The sequence below is a fragment of the Centrocercus urophasianus genome, unplaced genomic scaffold, assembly GCF_019232065.1.
Source record: "Centrocercus urophasianus isolate 14NV4802_14NV808 unplaced genomic scaffold, USGS_Curo_1.0 seq_11, whole genome shotgun sequence".
In the NCBI taxonomy this organism is placed as follows: domain Eukaryota; kingdom Metazoa; phylum Chordata; class Aves; order Galliformes; family Phasianidae; genus Centrocercus; species Centrocercus urophasianus.
The window spans coordinates 82358545-82385751 of record NW_024884253.1 but is presented as its reverse complement, the minus strand read 5'-3'; the positions used below and the strand labels follow the sequence as shown (position 1 = coordinate 82385751).

General features: G+C 43.3%; 1 protein-coding gene and 1 long non-coding RNA gene across 4 annotated transcripts in view; one reads left to right on the top strand and one right to left on the bottom strand.

Moving 5' to 3' along the window:
- LOC122168567 overlaps positions 1-27207 on the bottom strand; it is a 78317-nt gene that overhangs the window by 34652 nt on the left and 16458 nt on the right. The window lies entirely within an intron of this gene.
- The window catches only part of NEDD9 (neural precursor cell expressed, developmentally down-regulated 9), a 90321-nt gene that overhangs the window by 52279 nt on the left and 10835 nt on the right, over positions 1-27207 (top strand). The window contains exons 1-2 of one of the 3 annotated variants that reach the window (XM_042833989.1): positions 1638-1712; positions 15943-16383. In XM_042833989.1, the coding sequence (XP_042689923.1) occupies positions 1701-1712; positions 15943-16383 (453 nt within the window). In that variant the 5' untranslated portion in view covers positions 1638-1700. Of the gene's footprint in view, positions 1-1637; positions 1713-15942; positions 16384-27207 lie in introns of those variants that run through there. The other 2 variants (XM_042833999.1, XM_042834008.1) reach the window with 2 other exon arrangements.

The following is a 27207-nucleotide window of genomic DNA, read 5'->3' as shown; positions in this document are numbered from 1 at the left end:
AGGAGGTGAGAGAGGGAGGACGCGTGAGTCAAACGAGCAGCGGGGCTTTACCACGGAGGCGGTGTGAGATGGCAATCTTGTTTCCTCCCTGTAAAATACTAATTACGATTATAATGTATAGCTGTCAGCATCAATCACTTTTGGGATATGATGCCTAAAATTTCATTACAGTACCATACCATTTAATTAGAAGTTTTCAATGTGAGCTGTGGAGAGCAATACGCGCAAAACAGTAAATACAAGGGAACAACCCAGCCGGAATTTTACATTCACACACCTGTTACCTCGTATTAAAATCAGTCAGGGACACTTCAAATACATCAAAAGCAATACAAGCTAAAACAAAAGCAGGAGGCACAGCTTCTCGATTGTGCATAGGTTTTGTAGTTTGATTGTAAGGCCCTCCATAAAAAGGGAAAACACCAATTACATGAAAAGTATCAGCACTGGTGGGATGACTGGAAAACACATGCACTCTGCATAAAAACATAGATGAAGTCAGAAATATAATTCTACTTTTCTTGCTTTTGTCTCTACTACTTACCCAGTCCTTATTAATGCGCTCGTACATCCTTTAATGCATTCATTTTCGTGATAACGGTGCCAGAACGGGTGGCTGTCACATTATACAGTCTTTATTCAGGGAATGGGACTCGGGTGCCAGTCCAACACCGCGCCACCACTTTAGCCATTGCATTCTCTGCCCTTTGCACAAATACCCTAGGAGACATTTTTTTTTATACACTCAGAAGAGTGTAAACAGACAATGTGAGGCCAAGGAGCCAGCAAAGCCATGGCACTGCATAGGGACCATGGTCACAGAGCACATACTTGATGAACTATCAGGGCATGTGCAGGCAAGAAAACAGTACCGAAAAAGAAACATCAGTGAACTTGTATAGTGCTTATTTTATCGTGGAACGACAGAGCGGAGAAGGAGATTACAGATAAAAGTATTGCATTCTTTGCAAGCTCTGAAGCCATTTCAGCAATAGGATCCCTCTCCAGAGGATTAGCCGCGTAAGAATTTAAGGATATCACTGTGCTATGGAATGAAGTTATGTTTGCGGTGCGGTAGTGGAAGATTATTCTTTGCTGTTTGTCCTTAGGCCACTAGAAATAGTCTTGAGTCCATCTGCGACCTAGAAATGTTGGCTAAGGGCCAGCGCGGGCAAAAAGGAGACAATTCATTTCCCAGTGGCCTTCTCGAGATGAGTGAAGCGGCTGAGGCCATCCGTCCTCCGGCGTCTGACTGCAGTTTAAACACGCGGCTCTTCTCGCGCAAAGCGAGCGCTGGACGTTTTGACCCCAGTGGCAAGCAAGACCAATTCTGAGGGACGCTTCCGGGGCACTTTGAGCCTCGCAAAGACCAGAGATCTGCCGGCGACAGGCAGAGGCTCGGGTGCCACAGACAGAGGCCTTTTGTTCGCGCACAGCACGAGCCGCCTCGGCTTTACGACCACACGGCCCCGTCCACGAGGCGGGCAGCCCCGGCCCGACCCGCTCCGCTCGGCGCGAGAAAGACAGGGGGCAGCGCGGGGGAGCGGCAGAGGGCGGGGCCGCCTCTCCGAGAGCGTCCAACGGGAGAGCGCTATGCAAATGAGCGGGGTAGCCTGGCGGCGGGGCGGACGGCGCGGCGGGGAGAAGCGCTGGCGATGCGGCGCTGAGCGCGGAGCGGTGGGGCGTCCCGGAGCGCAGCCATGAAGTACAAGGTGAGCGCGGGGAGAGGAGGGGGCGCTCGGCTGGTGAGAGAAGGGGCTTTGCTTTCGGCGGTGCTGGCTGGAATAGGGCTGTGTGTGCGGTGACCGGGGCAGGTGGTGCTGCTTCCCTTTCTGTGAGCTGGTTATCCCCTTTTGTCGGGGTGGTCCGTTGACGAAAACGATACAATTCGTTACTTGAAAAGAATTGGGCGAACGGGTAGCTTCTCCCTCTTTCCACCGCTAAATAAAAGCCGGGATTTGGACCTTTTCCTGGACTTTTCTTCAGAAGACGCAGAAGTGGAGAGTTTATCCCTAAAATTACGTGAAGCCGTCTGGGCAAGATCGCATTAGATTACCATGCAGACATACCGTAATCTTATGCGATTGGAAAAAAAAGGGGAGGGGAGGAAAAACCTTCCTTTCTCCGCCAAAAATAACTCTGGCATCAATGAAGATGTGGCGGAGCAGTGTCACACATGTTACAGACTCGGAGATTTTGGAAGCAAAGCCCGTCTTCTGGCTGAACTTGGGCAGAGCTCGCATCCCTGCGACGCTGGGTTAAAGAGATGCAGGCACACGCATCTCGTAGGAGCTCTGCCCTGGGTCTCTGAGCTCAGCCCAAACTTTCCAGAGCTCTCAGACCCGAACTTGGAAAGCTCAGAAGTCGTGTTCAAAGTTGCCGGCGGCTCAGTGGTAAGAATGATCAGGAAAGGGGATTTGTATAAGATGCAGACAGCCGATTCATTTCAAGGCTGAGATCGAATTCCTCTGCCCCTCAGATTGCTTCAGGCAGACTCCGTACCTGGTTAGGAAAGCTTTACCACAAAGCATCAGGCAACTGGGACTAATAGAGCAGCGTGTTGCTGTCAGTGCAGACATCGTGAGATGCGTTCCAGCTGTCAGTGACTGAGTGACACTTGCGTCTCAATGGCAAAATAATGGTCCTACTTAGTCATAACAGCTTTCTGACTTGTCTTGTCACCATCCATCCTTCCTACGCTGTAGGATCACACTTCTTACACAGCACAGTGACACTGCTGGAATAGGAATTAATAAGGTAGTGGTTTAAAATGTCCAAGTCCTCCCCGCTATGCAATGATTCCCTTGCCCTGTCTGGTTGGAATGAACACTTTGGTTTGAGGAAGTGATTACGTAATTCAAGACAGGGCAAAGAAAGAGCAAGCCTTAAATACAGGAAGAGTTTGGGCCTCAAAAACCTTGTCAGATAAGGGTGTTTACTTTCCCTGGGAAATGTGAAGTAGCTCCTTACTCTGCTTAAGTAGGACAAACATCATTAGATCTACTTCTTACCCCTGGAGTAACATAAACAAAATACCTGCTCATTCAGTCTCTCTTATTTTCTTTCTCTATTGTCTTCATTTTTTCCATGGGAAAACAACAGTCTTGCGCTTTTCTATTCAGAAAATAAAGGAACAGAACACATCATGTCGTGCCTGGGAACATGCCAGCACTTCAGAGGTGACATAGCGTCCAGGTGCGGCATTGAGTGTTCTCCAGGTGGCACTACTTTGGGAGCTGTCATTCTTGACTTTCATTGTGATAATCTATGAGATAAGGCCGTATTTACTGAACTGATTGAGGTTCTTACTGTAAGAGTTGGGCAGATCAGGAACTGGCTTGTGTGGGAGACCCTGAGTGCATCTCTCCAGCACTACTGTCTTTACTTTCAGTGTGACTAACCGGGGGTCATTTCTGGTCTGCAGTTCTTTTCTGCTATTAAGTCTGTATCTTCTCTCCTTTTTCACTCAGAAATGTTATGAAAACTTGTTCCTTCTCTTTGTTCTACGTGGTGTAGGGAACCTGCTTTGGCAGGGGAGTTGGACTTGATGATCTCTGGAGGTCCCTTCCAACCCCTACAATTCTGTGATTCTTTCACCCAAAGTTCTTTTATTCTTCATTCCACTCTTTAAACTTTCTTCTAAGAGAATACTCAAGACCAAGTCCCCCGAAAGCCAGTGTGAGACGTTCCTGTGGATTTCAGCAAGTTCAGAATTTAACCTTAGATGTCTGTACGCTTCTATCTTCTGCACACTGTGTGAAATTCATTGACGATGTGAATGTAAACCAAGGACATAACTGACCCCAAGTTAGGGCCTGTTCAGCTGTTCAAATTAAATGCTGGAGAATACAAAGTTATTTTAAGTGAGCCATGGGAAGATAGGAACTGTTGAGCACAACAAATACATACGGGTTGGTTGTTGGCATTTCTTAGTCCTACTGGGCTGAAAGCTACTTTCAGAAACTAATTCCTGTAGGGTGCTGCTCTACTATGGCAATACCTGAGCTCTTCCTCATTTGATGATGGCCTCCATGTACCACAAAGTTGCATCCCATCGAGTTCTCACAGGATGCCATTCCAGAATTCTTGCATTTGGAAGGTGGAATCCACTCCTTCTGGAACCAAACCCTGACTGTGATTCCAAGGATGAAGCAGTTACAGCTGAAATGCAGCTTGTAGGAACAGAAATATCTGTGGGTAACTGTGATCGAAAAGATTTCATGGATGAGAGAGGTTCTCTCTGCCTGGTAACTCTATGTCCTGTCTCTGGTAATACAAGTGTAACACAAGCAAAAGGACGGGAGCATTATCATAACAAGGCTTTTGTGGCCTGCTGGCTGTTCACAAATGAGACAAAAAAGAGGGGGGAAAAGGAGGAAGGAAGATTGATCTGTTTACTGAAATTTCCAAACAGTTGGTGAAAGAGGAGAGAAAAAGAACAACTACATTCCTACCTCACTTAAGCCAAAAGGAATGACGTAGATGTAAAGTATGAGGTCTTGATTATCTATTTTTAGATAATTTGTTGGGCAAGGAAGAAACCTAAGTAAATAGGGCTTGAAATGCCTGCCATTTGTGCTTAGGCACAGTGCTGTAATATATAGACTTGATTACAATGCTTGCATGCCAAGACAAACAAAATAGTGTCACTGGGAAGAAATACTATATTCCCAACCAGAAATGCCTGTGAAAAGCTGCTTGTAACCCTGGCAATGAAAGACTTTAAGCATTGGGCCATGTAAAGGGAAAAGAACTGCCTGTACTTTACTAACCAGTCCTCTTTGTTTTCCTTTTTTTTTTTCTTTTTTTTTCCCTTTCCTTGGTATCTCAGCAATCACAGAGTGACAATCAAACCTAGAAGTAAATAGGAGCTGTAAAACCTCGGAAAAAAAAACATATTAGAGAAACAAACCGGCAAACTGAAAGCTGCCTTTGTTACAGTCATGAATTTACAATGCAAGCTTCATGATTTTTCTCTCTGCTGTGTGTGTACAGAGGGTGATGGACAAAGTTTGGCAGGATCAGGCCAGGTGGCATTTAGCATCAGCAGCACTAAGTAGCAGTAGGAATGGCTCCTTCCTGATGAATGGAAAATCACTGTCATTTTCAGATTGCTGCTCTTCGCTGTCCAGTTGACTTATGGACTGCTTTGTATGTCTCCAGTTTAGGGTCAGGTAGGTATTTGCATACTTGAGAGAGGTGTTTGGCCTGATATCTCAGAATATTTGAGAAACTCATGACGGAATTTGTTTGCAGTCCCAAAGACTTCATAGGGTAGCAAGATGCTGTTAATTCCATTTTACAAGTGGAGAAAGAGGCTTAGAGATGTTACAGGACCTGTTTTAGAGGAAGGAGAAGAGCCATGACTAAGCATTACAGATGACAGCAGCATGCAGTTTGGGTTTTTTTGAATGTTTTCTGAACTTCTGTGTTTTTACGCTAACAGCTGCTCATTAGTAAGTCTGTTTCATCAAGAACTAGTTGTCCAGTTTGTCTCTGTCCAGTAGTTCCTTGTACAAGATGGGAAGCAGAACTGCCATGTGAACAGTCTTCCTTGTATTTTTCGGTCGTTCCAAATCAATGTAACCCTAGATGTTATAAGAGGCATTGGGTGTTTGCTTATCTGGGGGTTTCACTTCACTTTTAAGTGTCTACTAAAGAATGCAGATACATTGGACTATTACTTTGCTTTGAGACGCGTTGACACTACATTAATTACTCCAAACAATGCCATGCCATCCAAAGACTTGATCAGAGGAGGCTCTGCCAGGTCAGAAAGCAGGAGAACTGCCTAATGGCAAGGTGTCATGGAAACATCGCCTGCAAAGGAAAAAAAAATCAAGTGCAGAAGGAAAGTTTTGCAGCCCTTCCAAGCCAACAGCCACCACTTTGCACTATGCAGGCTTGCGTTTGGAGAAGTCTGGAAGTTTTACAGTGACCTCAGTACTAACAGCTGGACCACAGTTCCTAGAGCTGTGTAAAGCATCACCTTTGGAATCTCGTAATCTTTAGCACGGTAACAGTCAGGGTTAGAAAAGATTGTACTTGTACTGATATCTTATCACTGAACATTGAACCTCCTACGTGTGGTGTCTCAGGAAAAGTTTATTTGGTTGTAAAGCAACAGGCACTAGGCAATTCAACATTACAAATACCAGAGTCATTGCATTAGGGTCAGGTGTGGCGAGTGACCTGAGTAAAAGTTGAAATGAGGAAATTCTGACTCGCACACAACCTCTGCACTCAACTACTGGAATGGGGTGTATCTGTTTGGCTTCTTTGGCCAGCTTTGGGCAAGTCAGGTGTCCTATCTGTGAACTATCTGCCTGTGTAGGGTAGAAAAACGTGATTGAGGCATGGGGTTTCATTGCCATTACTAAAGATATTAGGTGAACTTCTGGAGAGACGATCTGTCTTTCTAAGAGCCCACTTTCAGTTGTGTTAGGAATTATAAATTTGAAAGCCATTTATAAGATGCTTCTTGATGGAATACAAGCTCTCTGAATACCCAGGAAAGCAGTGAATATTCATCTGTTACAAGAGTATTCTGACTGCCAAAGTATGCTTTTCTAGTAGGTCTGCAGCAGGATTAATCAGACAGTCCTCTGGGACCGTACTGCCAAACAAATATTGCTGAACACACGCCATAAATATTTGTAAGTGAGACTACTGCTAAGTAAAGCTGCATTTAAAGGTATTCCTTGCTGCCTGTAAATGGCTGCAGCTCTCATATCAGAGAAGCTGGGTCTCTTTACAGCAGTAAAGAGTACAGCCGTTGCGTTTTGCTGCCTATCACAGGCTACTCTTGGCAAGTGACCTTTTTCTTTTGCCTATTGGTCTAGACATTACAGTAGTGGAAACTGTCTTAATTTTAAGGAGTTCATTTTTCCACAGCAGATTTGGACACAGCTTGTGTTTGACAAGAACCAGAACTGCTAAAGCTGTAGTTTGCAGTCCTAGTAACTCAAGTGCATAGCATGACAAAAGCTGTACATATTTGTTTCCTCTGTAGGGATGAAGCCTATTCCTGCCTTTCCATTTTTATATTTGTTCTAAAGGTGCTACGTTGGCAGTCAGAATGGATTATGTTGCCTGGAAAAGGAAAAATAATTAGAGTGGGTTTAACTCTACAGAAATGCAGTCAACACATCAGAAGCCCTTTCTTAAACAGGACTGCTTACACCAGAGCTGAAGAATTCAGCAGATGAAATAATGTGAATCATTTGATCACAACTAATCTCAAAAAATGCTGAGCCATCTTAGGACTGGATTTCAGTTCCTCCAGTCTGGCTTACTTGTAGGCAGTGGGAAGAAAGCACAGCTCATGAAAATTCTGTGATTCTCTTCAAGGATTTATTATTATTATTATTTTTAATTCAAAGAGTTAAGTGCAAAGCTTCTAGAAGTGTACATTGCCTGCTTAGCATGCAGTTTGCAGTAGTAGGTTGATGAATGCCCTTGTCCTAGGGACTTTACATTCAGATAAAAGTTGATTTATTACCCTAAGCATTTTATTATTATAGAAAGGCCTGTTTACAAGCTGATATAGCCTCATTTTTTCCCTCTCTCCTTTCTTATCCTTCTTCCTCTCATTTGCAGCCCTTCACATGAACCGTTCTCTCATGCAGTTGAGAACACAGATGAAGTTTTATTTCAATTTGAGAATAAGCATGGTAACTATTACTAGCCAAAACACACTCCCTTGCTTGCATCTCTAGGGAACTGCTTCCCTAGAAAATGTCAGCTTGCCAAAAATTGAGCTGTACTGGGATCTTGTTGGCTTTTAGCAAGTGGTCCGGTGAAGACCAGGTGGGACCTGTGCCTCATCTGCTAACCAGGCCCTCCTGCCCTCCCTCTGACCAGCAATCAGATTTGCTTTCCTGTCCCCTGCTGTGTTGCTGGCAACCTGGACTCTCAGGGCATCACCACAAGTTGCAGCTACTCTGTACTGACCTTGGTGAGTGATGGTAAAGTTACAGGGAAGGCTGGCTTTCCCTTCTGCGGAGGAGACTTTAGGAGAAAGATGGGAGGAGCACCTCCTGGTTCAGTTTTAGCAGTAAAACGAATAAATCATAGTTTCCAAAGTCAAAGACATCAGACAAAAGCCTGCAAGAGCACTGAAGTCTCATTGCTACGCAGTTGTGGTTTCTCAAGAGTTGAGCTGTGATTGTTTCCCCAAGGCACTGTCTATGGAAGGGTTAAACTTGGGAGCAGGGGTTTCTTTTAAGGAAAATTTGTCTGGGAGAAGGCTGCTCACCAGCGCCAGAAAATGTAAAACTGAGAACTCAAAACACACGTTTTTGCATTCTTTCTTTCTCTCTTTTTTTTTTTTCCCTTCTGCTTTGCTTCTTCAATTCTTACACATTCATCATCCAGTCTCCTTTCAGTAAGTTTTTAATTGCTTGCCTGAGGGAAGGAGGTTAGGTTTTCCACATGCTCTTTGATTTTGATGTACTGTGGTTTAATCACAGTGAGATCATATTTACACCGAGTCTATTGTTTGCATGCTTTATTTTTTCCCTTCTTCTTGTATTTTTTTTCCCGTTGATGTCACAGAAGGCACACAGCCCTCAGACAGATTTGAAAAGGCTTTTTAAAGTCATGGAGCTAGATCACACCCTTCCTTGGGTGGGGGGAAAGGAAACTGGTTATACCATACAGAAAACTGTGAGTTAGGTGTGGTGGAGTTTCCCAAAATATCAGCAGGTCTTGAATGTAAGAGGTCAGGGGATGTGTTTTGCATTCCCAGAAAGAGCAAAGAAAATGGGATTTCAGCATTCCAGAAACTCGAGAGGACAGGGGAATAACATCAGGATACGTGATCGGTGGATCACTGCTCCGCCTCACTGTAAATTGTGCTGTCACTAACCAGATCTGCCTTCTATGATAGCTCCAAAACAGAGTGGGTGGTCTGACAGTACGGAGGCAGTCTGTGAATCTCATGGGTGTTCCCTGATGCTGAGCAAAGTACATTGCCTCAGGCAGGCCATTTTCTAGGCCAGCTAAGGCCTGTTCGGTCCCATTGCAAAGAGGGTAAGCAGAAGGTGAGGAGGAGTCTCTGCCTCTGCTGAGCTCCCCCTGAATTCTCACCATGCACTGCACAGGTCTTATATGATACAGTGGTATTTATGGTACATCTAGAGGAAGGCCACTAAGATGATCAGAGGGCTGGAGTACCTCTCCTGTAAAAAAAAAAAAAATAAGTTGATGGAACTGGGCTTGTTCAGCTTGGAGAAGTCTCTGGGAAAACCTCATTGTGGCCTTCTGAAGCTTGAGGAGAACTTACAGTCTTTTTGTGGTGTCTGATAGCAATAGAACAAGAGGGAGAATAGTTCTAAACTAAAAGAGGGGAGATTTAGGTTAGGTGTTAGGAAGAAACTCTTCATTCAGAAGGTGGGGAAGCACAAGAATGGGTTGCCCAGAGAAGCAAAGTTTTGCAAAGTACTTTGCTGACTGCCTGCAAAAACCTGCACACACCGATGTCTCCTATTTGCTTAAAATGGAATAGCTATGGTGAAACAAAAATGTCCTTGGAGCTGAGAGCTTTTGGTCTCTCGTGTGTTTACTTAACATTTGAATCCCTATCTTGGAAAAACTGATCGACTACCTCAGCATTTTGAGGGGGAGAATGAAGTGCCCAAGACCTAGCTGCCTGCCACCCCTCCTGGCTGCAATATTGTGCCTGCATAAACTGTGTGTAGCCAAAGTGTGACAGGTATCACACCCTCTTTGGTTTACCCCACTGTGAAGCATTAAGGAGGGGACATTCCCACTTCTTAGCATTACTGCGTAACTGATGGCACTACAAAAAGCAGCCTGGAGCAAACTCTGCAGTTCAGGCCAGACAGAAGAGCTGGGACAGCTCAGTGGATCTCTGAAATAAGACACTTGCCTTTCCCTTCTGCAGACCCAAGATTTTCCACATCACAACTTCCAGACAGCTTGGCATACTCTAGCATGACTGGCAGCCTCCATTCCAGAAATGCACAGGACCAGACCACGAGTATATTCAGGGTGGAAGAACAGTCCTTATTAGGGCTCTGCTCAGGCTGTTGCCTCCTAGCTTGCTCTCTCATTAGCTGTAAAGTCAATCTTCCAAATCTGTACATGGAAAACTGCCTTAATTTCCAGCCAACAGGACTCATAATTATTTTGGCTAGTAACACTTAACCAGAAAAGTGTCTGCCCTAAAAGCAAGCTTGTTTTCTTAGGAGGAAAAAAGCAAGAGAGAGCCTAAAAACTGCAACCGTGGCATTTGTCTGAAATGTTATGACGCTGAGCATCTGCAACCAGGCTCCCTCTTTGGTCCTTAGCTATGAGCCAAGGAAGCTCAGTCCTTGAAGTTCAGAACCACAGTCTGAACTGGATGCTAAGGGCTTCTCAAAGCCCTTCTGCTTGCCTGCCTGTAACTGTGGTAACAGCAGCACCCCGGTGCTGCAGCAAGCCGTTTCATACAAGTTGTGGTAGCATTTCTTGCTTCCTCGGTGGTGTAACTATTGACTTAAGATAAAACAAAGTACCTGCAGCCAGCTTGCTGCTGACAATCAGCTATTACCAGCCTGTGGGCTGCTACCAGCAAGCAGCAAGGGACCATTTTGCAGTCCATTTCCCATGTAAATGTAAAACCTGTCTTGTTCCCTATTTGAGGAGACCAGCAAAAGACATTTTCCAAGGCAGAGTGGCTTATTCTGACCTATCTCAATTTGTATTAAATAAGCATTGTGGAAGGTTGCTTACTGAGCTAGCCCTGTAACCTACCATGCATGAACAGGTTCTTTCCTTGCTAACACAGAACAGCAGATTCTTTATTTCGGTGTCGGAGACAAGAAGTAGGAACGGAGACAGGAACTTAAAAGCACAAATGTTAAGCTGCCCAGTGGCTCTTGCAGTCAAGCTCTCTCATGTGAAGGTGCAATAGAGCATGAATTTCACCCTCTTCCACCAATACTGCTTGTAGTCAAGTGGTTTCTCTCAGAATGTAGCTCTCTATTGGATGTTTAGCGCATTCCTTCTCAAGGGCAAATCATTACTGTTAGGCCTGCAACCATAGAAGGATATATAAATGCTTTAATAGCTATGATCTGCTTTAAAGAAACCTAAAGCAGAAGCAAGGGATAATGAAAACCAAAAGGAGACAAGAATCTGTACAAAAATACTCTGTGATGGTGAATTCAGAGTGATTCAGCCGAGACAAAGATACTGGTTTGTGCATAGCCGCTCCTTCAGGGTGTCTCTCCCAGCTTTCCTTCTTTTGTTGCTCTCTTCCTTCCTTTTCCTAAGCTATCTTAACTTAGAAGAGATGCCATTTGGAATTTTAAGAAGCTGTTTGTCCAAAAATAGAAATAAGGGGTCCCACCTCTTTTCAGATAAGAGAAAAGATGACTTCCCTGGTTCTATTTTCACATAAACTGTATGCCTAAGAAGCAATACTTAAAGAAAAAGTAAAAAAAAAAAAAACAACCAACCACCAGAATAGAAGTCAGAACACACAGCCCTGTATGGAACGTCCTCAGATTGCACCTCTCAGGGAAGCGACTGAACTCCTTTGAGCTCACGGTCGGCCGAACCTTTCCCATGAATGAGCGCTCATTGATGGCAGTGCTGGCTGAGGCAGCCCTGCGCGAGGAGCTTGGCACCGCAGCCCTCAGGCTTAAGGAGACCATTGTGTTTAATCTCATGGCGTGTCATTTATTATTCCCGTGTTTACTTGCATGGCTGCGTGCACCTCACACGTTCTTGTTACCCACGTCACTGGCTGTGTTTACTCTAAGAGAAAGTGTAGATGTTTCCACCGCTCTCTTTAGCCGTTCCCTCTTCTGCCGCTCAGCCTCATTAACAAGCAGCTTTTTCATCCTTCAGACCACAAAGAACAGAGTTCTGTCAGTGCCCTTGGCTGCAGGGAAGGCTAGCCAAAGCAGATCGTATTCTTCAGGGTATTTTCATGTGTTTTTATTCAGCTGCAGGGATGACAGCCATTGATTCCTGTAAGTTTGGGAGAGAGGATGCTTTCCAGGGCTCATCTAACAGATCTGTAGGCTCATATTGGTTTTAGATCCAACTAATGGACCTAGGGATAGAATTAAAAAAATTAGGTTGAATTTTTGTGCGTCTGTTTTGTCTGTACAGAATGTTAACACAGAGGGAGCTTGACCTTGTGTTAGGCTTTCAAACATTGCAGTATTACTAACAAGACACGAGGATTCAAAAGTCAAACTGAATCTTTCCAGTCAAAGAAAGTCAAAGCTGTCATTGAACTGAAGCGTGGCTTCTGTGACACAAGGCTCAGGGGAACAAAACTGTAGTTGGACCACAGGTGCTTTCAGTTTTCAAAGAGAGCACAACTGCATGCAGCATTTCATTAGGTGGACCATCCTTCATCTTCCTAGAAGAAGGCTGTAACAGCTCTTCAGTTCATTTTATGAAGCTTGGCTGATTTCTGTGGCACAGCCTAGGTTATCCTTACCTAGGATCGGATTGTTTCTCCCTTGAAATTACAGAACTTGAATCTGTAGCTCTGAATCTGACATCCTTTTTTTTCTTTTTTCTTTTTTTTTTCCCTTTTTCTTCTTATATTGAAAATATAAAGGGTGTGTTGTGCAATTTTACATTTGCATAAACAAGCTCCAGGACAAGATTCTCATCAGCCCTTTCTCTGTTGCCAGTTTCTTTAGGAAATGGCTGAGGGCTTTTAGCACTTGGTCGTGCAAGAAAGATCTCTGCTGTGCCTTTGCCTTGTCATCTTACATGTTAGTGCTTATTTGGTGCTTCACAGATAAATGAGCAATAGAACCAGGCCTCTAAGGGCAAGTCCAGATAATTCCAGATATTTGTAACTATTCACTAAGACAGAGAAAGGGAAAAGCATAATAGACATGACTATATATGTGTGTGTATATATATATATACATATATATATATATGAATGCATATAACAAGTGATGCACAAGCAATTGCTTACCACCCCCTGACCAGTGCCCAGCTAACTCCCCTAGCAGTAGAAGAGAGAAGATGAGCTCCCACCCCCTTCAGAACTCCTTTTGCATAATGTCAGATGGCATGGATTGTCTCTTTGGCCAGTTCAAGTCAGCTGTCCTAATCCTATAACCTTTCAGCTCCTTGGGCCATTTGCTGAGAGCAGCCTTGGCTCTGTACAGCACTGCTTTGCAGAAACTATAAACATCAGTGTGCTATCAATGCTATCAATGTTGTTTTTCTCTGAGAACCAAAAATGTAGCATCATAGCAGACACTCTGAAGGAAACAATTCAGTTCCAGCTGAAACTAAGACACCCTCTGCAGTGTCTGAGCCAAATGGTATGCTGTGAGATGTGACCAGATGCCTGCAGTATCCCAAGGTTAGTCAAGCCTGTCAAATCAGTGGGCAGATAAAGCCTGCAAGTGTTGAGGAGAGTCTTTGATTGGAACTTCTTTCTGCATGTAGAGAAGCAGAGACCACCTGCTCGATTGCCACAGCAGGTTAACGTTAGCTTTGTGGTTTTCAGAAGCTTTCCTGATGACCTTCTGTGGTCACTGTTTTGTGTTGCTTTTTTATTCCTGAAGGCCAACTATGCCGACCAATGAGAACATTTGTGACACTGTTTCTGCAGCTTGCATTGAGAAATCGTGTGAAGAAAGAATAGAGTCAGGGAAGTACTCAGCACAGGAGGTTTGCTTAGCACGAGCACTGTGTAATTGGCAAGGAAGCAGTGTTGTTTTTGGTCCCAGTGCTTACATGGAGAAATATTTAGCCTACTTTTCTGCTCCATCAGTGACTGATGCTGGTGACATGACCATTCAAAAGACTTTGGGAAAATTGCTGTGAAACAAGCAGCAACCAATTAGTATAATTCACATGCTGGTGCCCAAGTTAACTCTGACAACAAGAATCTGAAGCTATTTGCAGCAAAGTTCTTGAAACGCATCCAGAAAGTATTAACATGCTGTATGCCAGGTGGCCAGAAGGTCACTGGGACAGAGATAATGAGCAACTGGAAAAAAAAATTCACATGGGAACTTTCATCTGCTCTAATTGTACCACCGTCCCATTCTTTGTTCTGAGAACTGCTGTGATGTAGAAGCTAATCGGGCATTTTTAATACCCTAAACCAACAAAGTATAGGAGAATAAGCATTTATCGTAAGTGTAGCCTGCTCATTTTGTGGACCTGCTGTGTTTTTCGTTCTCCTTTAAACACCATTCTCTGCAAAAGCCCTGTTTAAAGTGGTCAGTTACACAGCCAGTCATCTTAGTAGCTTTCTTGTGTGAAAGATGCATTCAAAAGAAATGTAGGAAGATGAGAGATTAACTTGAATATCCAGACTAGACAGGAGCTTTTCCGTATTGAAAAGCTCAGCTGAGCAGCAAATTCAGCCCAGCAAGAGAGCAAGAGTGGGACGACTGTCTTTAACCATGCTAAGGAAGTTCTGCCAAGGCATGGGCAAAATTGCTTTGTGCTTTTTTTCTCTATGTGTATTTCTCAGTGTTGTTGATTGATGAATGGAGCAGACTTCACTCAGAATTGTGGCTCGTAGTGCTGAGCTCAAAACGGCAGTCCTGCCAGAGTCCAGAGCTTAATTTGTACTGACCTCCTTAATGATGCTGGTGAAAGGCAAAGCCAATGTTTCTCATATGTTTGAAAGCTGATCTCCCAGTCAGAGAAGAAAAAACTGATCTCATACACCCTGTTTCAATACCATGTCTTGAGAAAAATATACTCATCTACCTTTTATGTGATACTCAAACTTCCCTTTCTTCACCCACCAATCACCCCATCGTCCAGCCTCCTGTTTGTATGCTTAAGTGTATGCTACACTTAAGAAACACTGAACTGAGCATGGTCAAATGGATGAAGCACAGAAAGGATGGGGAATCATTAAACTATTTTTTAACAACAGGAAAAGATGTAACAAGTGGAGAAGAAAATAAAAGTGCTATGTCCAAGAGGGAGGATAAATATGATAGATAAAACACTGACCTGTACTTGCCACTGTCCCTATGATAGATAAACTTTCAAGACAGCTGCATATCCTATCTTACAGTGGATTAGCACCATTTCGGTTTGTGTCTTGCATCCAAATACTTTAGCTGGAACGCTCCAGATATGGGGCTCCCTGTGTTTTTTCAGGTGCTTACAATTAGTTTATAACTGTCTCTGCTGACTGCCTTCACCAAAAAGCAGGCAGGCATAGAACAGTTCCTGCCAAGACATTTGGAAACATCACCAGAGCCAAGAAATGAAATGTTCGCAGCCTTTGTGAGGAATCCAAGAATGTCAGCATGTACTGCCTGCCTACTTTCCACTGAATACCTAAGCTTGGCTAATAATTTGGAACTGAAACACACCATACAGGCCTGCAGCAAGAGTGGAAAGGAGCCAGTTCAATCCATGAGAAGACATGGCACTTCTCAGTAAGACATCTGAACCTCACAGACCTCAAGTGGATGTAGATTCTGTTGTATTTTAGGCTGTTTTTTTCCCCTCATCATGTGATCCACAGTTTATATCACTTGGAGTCTCGCTCAAGTTGGACTTAAAATATCAACTAGCTAGCTGTAGCAATACATGGATCATACACATTAATAGGGAAATCCATGGAGGGAAGCGAGGCTGCAAGCCCCAAATAACAAGAACACTCAGAGCTGAGAGCAGTGCTCTGCTGGAAAGGACAGAATCAAGAAAGAAACCATTCGAAGAGCTTCCACTGGACACTGTATTACTGGATTGTAATTGGCAGAGTTGCTAATACATCAGCATCTCACTTCTCCAACTTTGGAAAGAGGAATCCTGTGTCAAGTTGCATCATGTTCTTTGTTATTTTGGTTTCCTACACACTTCTTTGTCAAATTCAGTTCTTTTCTTCTCTCTACCTGGAACGTGCTTGAAGTTTTGGAGAGAGTCTGCTATGTTTGTTCATTTGTTCTTCTTCTCCATCTTTTTCCACAGAATCTTATGGCAAGAGCTCTCTATGATAATGTCCCCGAATGTGCAGAAGAGTTGGCCTTCCGCAAGGGAGACATTTTGACCGTGATAGAGCAGAACACTGAAGGCCTCGAAGGATGGTGGCTGTGCTCCCTGCATGGCCGGCAAGGCATTGTCCCAGGCAACCGCGTGAAGCTTTTGATAGGTCCAGTGGTACAGGACAGTCCTTCCAGCCAAGATATGTCCAATTCAGGACTGACACATCAATCCTTCAACCAGCAGAAGATCTATCAAGTGCCAAGCTCACATGCCTCAGCACGGGACCCTGTCTACCAGGTGCCTCCCTCCCATATGAATCAGGGAATTTACCAAATACCCACTGGACACGGTGTAGCAGGGCAAGATATCTACCAAGTGCCACCTTCCACGCAGAGATGCCTTGATGGTCCACCTCTGACTAACAAGGTGAGTGCATTTACTTTCATGTCATAGCTCCAAGGTGCGTTGCTTGTGCTGATTGCCAGTGATGTAGTTACTGTACAGTGATTAGGCTACGGACTTAAGACATAGGAAGGATAAATAAATAAATTGAACTACTTACCCACTCCCTGCTTGTAACTTTACTGCTATGGGAGGAAAAGGCCCAGCTCTTAATGGCTTGCTTATTTCATAACTCAGTAAAGCATGCAGCTGCTGAAGGTGAGGAAAGTGTGTTATCCTATGTCCTTACAGGCTCTCTCTAAGGAGCCTGAAGCACCTCTGGCATATGGCACTCTTGCATTATCTACTCAAAGGAGAGGTGCTGCAATGAGACTAACTCTCCCACAAGTTAATGAACAGTAACATCATCTGCCCCAGTAATTTTTATTTAATTAAATATGATGTACTGCCTTGCTGGAGAAGTCCCAGTGGACCTAAACTTCAAAGATAGAGCAATGATTGCTGAGATGAGATACTTGGAAGAGAGAAGGAGCATGAGGATGTTAACAAGTGATGTTTTAGTAATGAGCCTGAAGTTTACAGAAATTAATTTGATGCTTATCTGTAGCTAAAATGCAGATTTCTCCACTAAAAGTGGGAGCTGCAGCAGCTACACAGTACAGCTATTACTGGAACAGCAGAAAGCTCCAAAGGCTTCAGTGAGCATAGGAGAGACCTTCCAGTACTTGAGCCCCTTCCTTGTGCTTGTTGTCCATCTCACTCTCTCCTCATCTCCTGTATTTACCTCATTTTACCTTTGCAGGTAAATTGGTACACAGTGCCACCTACATAGGTGGCAACAGGGCGTTGGTGGCTGAAAGTGTTAGAGAAGGTGTGTCTGTATGAGGAAGCAGAGGAATCTGTATGAGGAACCTTCCAGGCTCCTTCCAGCCAAAAAGAAATTGCCCTACTGGCCCTCCATTTCCTCCTCAGCAGCTCTGGCAATTAGCATCGTCTTTACCTACAGAGCTTAAGGTTAGATGAGCTGAGGATGTCTCTGTCAGCAACTTGTTGACTAGTTCAGATTTTCAACTCCTGATTTATATTGGCAAGACAGTCTGTTTTGGGTTGTTGTGTTTGTTTTTAGTCCCTAAACTCGGTCTGTCAGGCACTTGGAAGAGTTCTTCTAATGCTTTTATTTCCTTGTTATAATTTCATTTTCATTAATAAAAATAAATGGACTGTTTTCCTTCTCCTGTGCAAGAGCAAAAAATCTATGGAATCATTCCAAATCAAGTTAGAGGAGAGTTTTGTTTGCTCAGCTTTTCTACAGTTATGCTGTGTAGGACATGCAGGAGAATAAGATGAGCAAACTGCACTTTCTGCAAGCGACGTCTTTGTTGGAGCAATTATTACCCAAGAAAATCCACATCTCTCTCATCCTCTCTCTGTAGGCTAGACACAGTTAAACCTTTCTCAGGGCAGTGTGGTTTATCTATCCACATTAGTATTTAGACACCCACCAAAGCAGTCACCAGACAGCCAGCAAACAGTCAGCTGACTCAAAGGAGAGTTTGCATTTTAGTGCTGGTGTGCATGTAGTAGCACAGTCCTGTGCAGAGATACCTCAGCTAGCTATCTCAGGCCACACAAGGTGCACCATACTGCAGAGCTGTGCAGAGTAAGATGGGAAGCCCAGGATGCTAGCTCACATGCAGTGCTATGTACTGACCAGCTACTTTCCTTTTAGAAAATATAAATGACCACTGGCATAGCATACATGGTGTAATGGATGTGTTTGTGTCACTCTGCATACAAAAATCTCTTCATGTTCCATGTTCCCTCTGTTTCTCTAGCTCCCCAAAATTATTACAGCATTCTGCATAAGCCTGGGTGCAACGTGGAGCATGCTGAAACCCTAGATACACAGAATTGAAACAGATGGCAGTCATGCAAACTTTTAGTGGAAATGAAAAATCAGAGATGCTAACGCACCTATTTTCTCTAAGTTTATGCCTAGAAACTTTTCAGAAAATCTGAATATGCATTTTTCTGAAGTCACTATCTATAGAAAAATAAGACCAATTATCTGGCTTACAACTTGTTTCACTCAATTCTTTGCAAACTATGAGAAGTGAGCTGCTACACAAAAGCAAGTGAATTGACCACTCTAGAATAAATTAAATGCCTATTTATAAAGCAGTTTACCCTGAGCAAAGCAGCTATCAACGTGCTTAGTGCTGGCTAGCATTTGTTGCTCAGGATGGGATTGCTTTGATCCTGAGTCAGTTAATTTGGTGTATGAGCCCCAAGTCTCAGTGCTCAGTATGTAGTGGCAGGCTTGCTGGATGGCAAACCTCATTCCGCGTCCTGCTTTGATTAGAGGCAGACATCTGTCTAGTCCCTTGGAATTCTCTGGTTTAGACTAAAAAGAGCCCACTGGAACTGAAATGATGATAAACAAGAAAGAACTGTAGGTTTATTAGTAACAGAAGAGCGAGGCAAAAAGTAAAGAAGAAAATACTCCATTCTTTATCAGCCTAACCTTGCAAAGCTGTGTTTACGGCTGTGCTCACCAAAAGCAGCTGCTGCAACTCCCTGCTAATGCCTTTGTGAAAGCAGATCTAACCAAGGAGAAGCACTTTAGCACTTGCCTCCTATGTACAAGGTAACAGCCTGTCCTCCTGATCCTCCTCCTCTAGGAATCTGTAAGAACAGTCTGTAGTATTGAGGAAAAGGGAAAATCTTGAACGTTTGATTCAAGGAAACTTTGCTTGGACTTCCACAGGGATTAATAGTTTTTCCTCAAGACTTGTGACACATGCCCAAACGGCGTAATTGAGCCACTCTGCTTTCTTCCATTAGCAGAAACAGCTGGTCAGCAAGCTGTGCATCTTGGCAGGGCTATGGAAGTTGTAAGGCTTTTACTTTACACTCACTGCGTATGTAAGCCTTCTCCTTTCTCACAGTGGCAGTTCAAGAAGACTGTGTCCTAAACACCACCCTAAGCAGGGCCAAAAGCAGTTTCTATCCTATGCATTTCTGTGCACATTTGCCTGTTATTTTTGTTGTTGTTGTTGTTTTTTTTGTGTGTGTGTGTGCAAATGTGTGGTTTGGCTGCCATACGGGTTTTTCATAGGCAAAGCTCAGGAACTGCTGTCAGGCAGTAATTATCTAGCCTCAGGTAACAATAAATCAACAGCAAGCATGTTATAAAGCTGCACTGAGGTAACAAACATCTAGTTAATCAGAAAGGCAAAGCAAACCAAAAAGGAGTCCTGAGGCAGGTGATTACAATGATGAATTGATTCTGGCCAAGCAAGTTGATAACAACACAGCTCTTAACAGCTTCTTCTATCAAATAAAAATGCCACCTTCTAAAACTTACTCTACAAATGACACAGATAAGGAAGAGTAACTTAAAATTAGCCTTATTCAGCTGCAAACTTCTGTTGCTCTGCTGCAAGTTCGGTCACAAAACAGTTACACCCTTAAGCATAAAAAGCATTTGGGGAGCTTAAGGATACAAAAGCTGCATCTTGCAATTTATTTCTCCTATCTGTGCTCAGCCCTCAGCCTTACTCACTTTTCACTGCAGCAAGCAAGGAGAAGGAACCTTCAGACACACCTGCTATTCAGGAAACCTGGGTTTTATCCATGCTGCAGAGTTCTACATAGTCTGGAGAATCTCTGCACCTCAGTGATCTCATCTACAAAACATGTGGCTATAATTATAAGGGAACTCATTCTGTACAAAAAATCCTTTGAGAAAGGTGCTATCAAAGCACCAAGTGTCTTTAGCATCTGCAATTACACACAGTTTTCCCTAGTTTGAAGTCCTTGCAAGAAGTCATGATTAAAGGACATCACCAGCATAACTCAGGGTTTTTCTTTTCATAGTTCAGTGTTTCCCTAAGTGATCTACTCTACTGTCCCAGCCATCCTGAAAACAGCATTAGCCAAAAGTTTCAGGGAAATTTTTTGCACGTTGGAAAGCCATTACAACAAATTCTGAAAGTTTTCTGTAGGAACCAATAGCTTTCAGGATTCAGCGTAAAACAGAACACGAGGCTGACACACCGCAGCTGCTCAAGTGGGGGAGAGACAGGTCCGCAGCAGACATCAGCCCTGACGTGCAGCTCCCACAAGGACCCGAGTAACTCAGATAAATGGAGACAAATGCCAACTTGGAACTCTCCAGTACTTTTGTTTGTTTGTTTTAAACTAGAGCTCTACAGTTCAGGAAACACTTGGATTTATCCGCCTTTGTAAAGGTGGATGAAGCAGGCGAGGAAGGAGCTCATATTCACACATGAACATCCCTGGCCTATTTCCAAATGTAAACACACCCTTGGCAGACCCTTTCACACCCCACCATCCTGTGTCCTTCACCTTTTTCAAGAGTTCAGTGCCTTCAGCAGGAGGTTTGGGTAAAGCACAGCCTGAGGGAATAGGCCTTCTTTCCCAATGGTCTTTATTTAAATCAGAGTCACTCTGGATGGATCCATGAGAAAGTGGAAACGCAGCCCCACAAGTAGCACCACCCTGACTGCTTTGGCACAGACTTCAGTAGCAGAGTCAGTTAGCTGTGCTATGACGTTTTTCCTTCCAGTTAAAGAAGTACTGTCTTAGCTGGGAGGGTACAAACAGCTGTGTGTAATGTGCTCCAGAAATAAGCCTGCCTTTCCTTGACCATCTTTTACTTGCCTAGCTTCACATTCACAAAGCATGAAAATGCATCCATTTAGCAAAGTAAAGGGCTGCCTTTAAGCGTGGCAGACACATTTTGCCAACAAGCTTTCTTCTTCCTCCCATAAAAACAATGTTTTTGTATTCCAAGACAGAATAATGTCCCCATTTACCCTTGAATCTAAAAGTCCTGTGATCCAGTTCCTGCAAAGGGCCCAAGCAGTCGTCTTACCATCTCTCTTTTCCTATTACTTTCACATTGTAAATTCCACTTTGGGGATTTTTAACCTTCGTAACAAAATATTGTTTCAGTGTTAAAGTGCTGAGAGCACAGCAGAATTGCTGAGTGCTGCAAGAATTGTAATGCATTCCTCGGCACTCACGGCTCTCTTTCATGAAGTGTGCTTTAAAGGATGAAATTCTCTCAGATTAAATGCAAACTGAACAGCAAAGGCAGCACACAGCTCCATCCTTAGACTTGGGAATGTCTCTTGTAACTTTCCACGTGGAATTAATAGGAGAAGTGCCATTTTAACTGCACGGGCCCTGTATCAGTAATCTATCTGTGGGAGTCTCCATGCAAAGCAACAAATGAAGAAAACCTCATCCACACATCTGAGTAAGCCGTGGTTAGTCACCAGTGTGATTTCTAGAGAACTATGTTAAGAAAAAAACTGCATTTTATTAGGCTGAGTAAACATATGAGCTCAACATTACTCCCTGCTTCTCCCTAAGCACAGGGCTCTTTTTAATCAGCTCTGTTTGTAGACCAGAGGGCATCATTTTTTCCCTGTAGCATCAGAAACAAGGCCGGTCCTGCTGCCTCAACCAACAGATGAGCTCCCTGGGGACACAAATCTGCCTGCACAGGCACAAGCACAGGATCAAACCTTAGCTTAAATTTAATAAGTAAATAATATAGGCTTATGAGTTCCCTCTTGATAGTTAGAACTAACTGGATCTTTGGTTACATCTGAAAACAGATTAGCCAAATAATATGTCTGGGTAATTAACATTTCCCCGCAAATACCAACACTCAAGCAGAACAGCAGTTGAGCATTTTGGAAAACTTGAATGGAAAGTTGATTATTCCAAAAGCAACTGTCATCATGAGGAGGAAGCACTATTTCTGAGATGGGAAATGGATGGATGAAGACTCATCTTGGTCAGGAAATACAGTTCTATGGGTAACTGGAGGCTTTGCAGGTCCTGCATGATTTTGTACGTATTTGTTTTGGCAGAAAATAATTATCATCCTTGATTATGGTTCCAGATCTGGCATGAAATGTTAGCATTTTTTGTTTTTTAAATAGCAGTGTTAATATTGTGTTTGGTTTTTTTTCCTTCAAAAACCTCTAAATCTAAATGAAGCTTTCTACCAAAACACCTCTAAAATAGAATTAAAGTGAAATTAATGCAGTTAGGCCTACGAGACAAAACCCTTCCGTAAAACTGTCCATCCTCACTTCTTAAAGAGCACTAACATATTCCTGTTGGGTCTTATCACAACTTTTTTATTCACATGCACAGTCAGACCTGTCTGAGGCCTAGTCTAATCACTGCATTACCTACATCCCTAATTGCCTGTTGCATTAATGTATGTTTACAAAGAGTCTATACTTCCCATTAACTTGCCAAAACAACCTATGTGAATGTAAAAACCAGTCAGTAGGAGAGCTTGTCTGAACAGTTGCCCTAAGAAATCCAATACAAAAATAGAGCCAGAATGTAGATTATGAGTCAGGGAACATCTACAAATGAACTACGTTGAACTTCTTCCTAACGGGAGCTTTTATTTGCCTGCTTCTCTCAGAAAAGCATGATTCTCAGTTTAAATGATGGAGGGACACTTCACTATTCTGCTAATGTGTACCCCTGAGAGTGGTCTTGTGGAATTGAAACCAACAGGGCTTCATCACAACCAGTTTTTCCTCCCACTGGGAAATGCCAATTTGCCAAAACTGAAACTGTTGACAGAGTCTTTTCTGAGAAACGTCTCAAATGAAGAAATGAAATATTTTAAGAGAAGCGATGTCATTAAAACATCTGATTTCAACATATTCCAAATGAAGACTGTTTTTCTCCCCCTTCTCCTACCTTCTACCTAGAAATTTAATATTTCTATTATTTCCTCCTTCTTGTGAGATGGAAGTCCTCAAAAGAATTAAAACAGATAGTCTGGACTTAACCAAACTGATTTATTGTTTGTAAGCCTTCAGGATTTCATGTCATCCACAACAGCAAGACTGTTCTCTGTTCCACCAAGGTGCCCCAGCGCTTCATCTTTGTTCCTTCTTGTCCTCCAAACCTGCCCTAAATTTAGGCTTCTGTCTTTGAGATGGGAAAGTATCACCAACGTAGGAAACAAGCGTGCATTTGCTGAAGTGTTCTTCATGTTGGAACCTCAATAAAATGAGAAGACCAGACAAATTGAGATGAACAAACCAAGAATCTGCTTCGGGTATTTGGCAGGAGCAAGCTACCGAAGCACTGAGATGCCAAGTTTCGCCACGAGCTTTTTGTTAATGAGAACACATGCTCAAATTTGATCACAGGTTTCCAAAGATCACCTTAGCAAATACGTGTACTTCTCCACCAGAAGAGCTTATTACACAATAATTTAGACAGACTTTTTTCTCCACAAACAAGTAGTTCAGCACTCCAGAACGCACGGTTGTTGTGTCACCAGTGGTGTGACACATCAGCTCTTTGGCCTTGTTGGCCATCACATGCAGAAATTACATCACTCTGTCTAAAGTGAGTAGATGTCATGGGGATGGCACTGGCAAAATTCTTGCTAAGAGCTTTGGACAAGTATCCTATTTCACAGTTCCCTTGAAAATGCTGATAGTTTATTACTAACTGGTACATGCTGTGCTTCCTCTCCTCTCTAAAGTGGAATATCCCCAGAAGTGTTAGTTTGGCTCTTTTTAATGAGATTTTGTAAGCAAGAATGACTTCAGAAGCTGGGATCACCCCTTCCCAGTCAGCTTTGCTGTTCAAGGGCAGCCAGCACCAAGCCTGTTCCACTGAAGCAAGCAGAAATGCTGTTCAGAACACAACTGGCAGAAAACTCCAGAGCTGATGCGAGTGAGGGCAGGACTGAGTCATGAAAGCATCATTAAAAATAAAACTGCTGATCTTATATTCTGCCTTCTATTGCTAACTCAGTAGGGTCTGTAGAAAGATGGAGCTTTGCAACTGCATTCAGTTTGTGATCACGAACACCAGCGGCAAGCAGAAAATTCAGCGCTGTGATCCAAAACTACAGCTGATGCAAATCAGCACCATTCCACTGCACTTACTGCAGCCCTGTGATTTTATGCTAGTGGAAACTTAGGTCATCTGTGTAACTCCATAACTTAAGAAACAAACAGAGCAAACAAAAACCAAAACAAAGTCACTTGGAAACTAAATAAACCTGTATTTCAGATACAGGAAAAGAATACAAAACTGAAGAATAGCGTAATGGACTTCTGTGTGCTGGTTTATGGAAAGGCTCAGACCAGGAGTTAAAAAGTCACAATCAGCCTAGCTGCAAAGCTGTTTTCTCTACCCATATCACCAGTAGTTCATGCTTGGAATCAAGGCCAGCTTGTGATTTCACTTTTTTTTTTATTTTTAAATTGGTTTCACAACTTCAGTTTCACATTGCCAGGAATCACTACCCAAAACTTGCTTAAACCCTGTTGAAGCACTGTGACCTCAAAAGAAAAAAAAAGTAGCATCTACTTTTGTTACTTCACAGAATCACAGAATCACAGAATCACCCGGTTTGGAAGGGACCTCAAGGATCATGTAGTTCCAACCCCCCTGCCTAGCAGGGCCACCAAACATACACATTTAGATCAGGTTGCCCAGGACCCCGTCCAACCTGGCCTTAAACACATCCAAGGACGGGGCATCCACAACCTCCCTGGGCAGCCCGTTCCAGGGCCTAACCACTCTCCTTGTATAGAACTTCCCCCTAACATCCAACCTAAATCTTCCCTCCTTCAACTTGTTATTATTTGCATTACAGTACCATGGAGTAGTTTTATTTTTACTGTTTTAAGACTGGATATCTACTGGTGAGGCACTCCAAGCCACATCATAAAGTTTCCATTTAAAGCCCTGAGTCTGTAAAGTTAGGCATTTTCACACACTGTGAGTCAGTGACATCTGGACATGCTTTAGCCCTTAGTCCATACAGTTAGAGCAGAAAAGGAGATCATCATAAGCAGGGTTCATAGACAACAAACAGACACAAAAGATAGGAGACATAAGCAGGCATTGTAAAGATGCATGCAACACCAAGAAACAAATTCTCTATCAAAGCTGTATTTGAGCTGTGTTTGTCACACATCCTTATCTTCACACATCTCAATCTCACTTCTTAGAAAACTCACTGGGAAGCACCCACTTGTGGGCAGCCTGCACAAAAGCTGCAGTGTCACTGTGTGTGTTGATAACCACATTACCTAGCAGAGCCCAGGAAGGAGAACGCAGTCAGTGCTATCAATTTTATGTCACCTTGCAGAAATGGTTGGGCTCAGAGCACTAGAAAACAACTCACAGCTGTATCTACAAACCTAGCGCATTAGAAGTGTCTCTATAGGCATCCTCTCCTCTCAAGGCTTGTTAGCTTTCATCAAAAGCTTTCCAGCAGTTTGGTGATGACAGAAAATACTTCACCACAACATTTTACAGTGGCCTGGTGGCTATTCACTGTCCAGCTTAAAGTGTTACGGTTTGTTGATCGTAAGACCTATAGCAACTCACAGAAACAAACACTAGTAAGTGCAAGCATACTTAGCACATGTGAGAATGAAGACACAACCTTTGTTCACAAACAGCTGGAAACGTTTGGGTATCATCATGTATAGCAAGTAAGTAAGTTAAAGCTATTGCTTACTGAAAATACCAGACAATACTGAGTGATATGACAGGTGCTATTTACAGGAAGTGCATTATCAGTTGCTGAAAATCCTGATACAGCCAGGAGAGGAAACCACTGTGTTTTCAACAGAAAGAACAGAGCTTACGCCTGCTTCCCAGTTTGTTCAGATACCATTTGAAACACAACATTCTTGCTGTCCCATGTAGCCATATAACTGTTCCCCTGCCCCAGAAAGCTTAAATAGACACACCTGGCTTCCTAAACAGGTGAAGCAAAACAGAAAGAGCTGAAAAGTAACACATTGTCTTGAATGAATCACAGAATGGCCTGAGTTGAAAAGGACCACAGTGATCACCTAGTTCCAACCCCCTGCTATATGCAGGGTCACCAACCACCAGACCAGGCTGCCCAGAGACACATCCAGCCTGGCCGTGAATGCCTCCAGGGATGGGGCATCCACAGCCTCCTTGGGCAACCTGTTCCAGTGCTTCACCACCCTCTGAGTGAAAAACTTCTTCCCAATATCTAATTTAAATCTCCTCTGTCTCAGTTTAAGACCATTCCCCCTTGTCCTATCACTATCCACCACCAGATTGAAAGCATGACTATAACATCTTACCACACATCCCTTCTGTTCCTCACCTCTGAAGAGCACTCATCTATTTTAAAAGCAATCAGGTGATTCTGGGGCAAGTTGTTCAGCATACTTGTGCTTTGGTTTTCTTACCTGTGAAACTCAGCAAAGCACATTTCCCATCATTCTGTACATCGAGTGCTGCAGTTCTTGAGAAGAGGCTGCATTCTGCCTCCACAGTCCTGCTGAAATCCAGAGGAATTCAGCTGGCTTCAGTAGGCTTACTTGTCCTATGTAATCTTTAAACAATGTAAACTACAGTTTTGTGTGCCTGCAGGAAACACAAGAACTGTTTTGTTACTGCTTTGGTTAGGAATGTTCTCTGTTGTAACCTAACTTCAATTTTAATTCCGGAAGAAATAGAATGTTATTTTTTTTCCTTATGTTTAAGGAAGAGGGTTTTAATAGTGAACCACAGGGCTCAATATTTTGCAAAGTACTTGCACATTCAGCTCTTTTTCTTGGTCAGAAGCATGCAGTTGGCATGGAAAAGGCTCAAGTAATTGCTTTGGAAGAGTGTGGTCTACAGCAAGAACAGAACAAACTTTCTGTTCAGTTGCCTTTGTTTTCCAGTACTGAAAGCTTAAAGTGGGCCCATTACATGTTTCACCAGAGCCAAACCTGGTCCCTGTTAGTTGCTCTGCATGGATTAAGTGGTTAACAATGT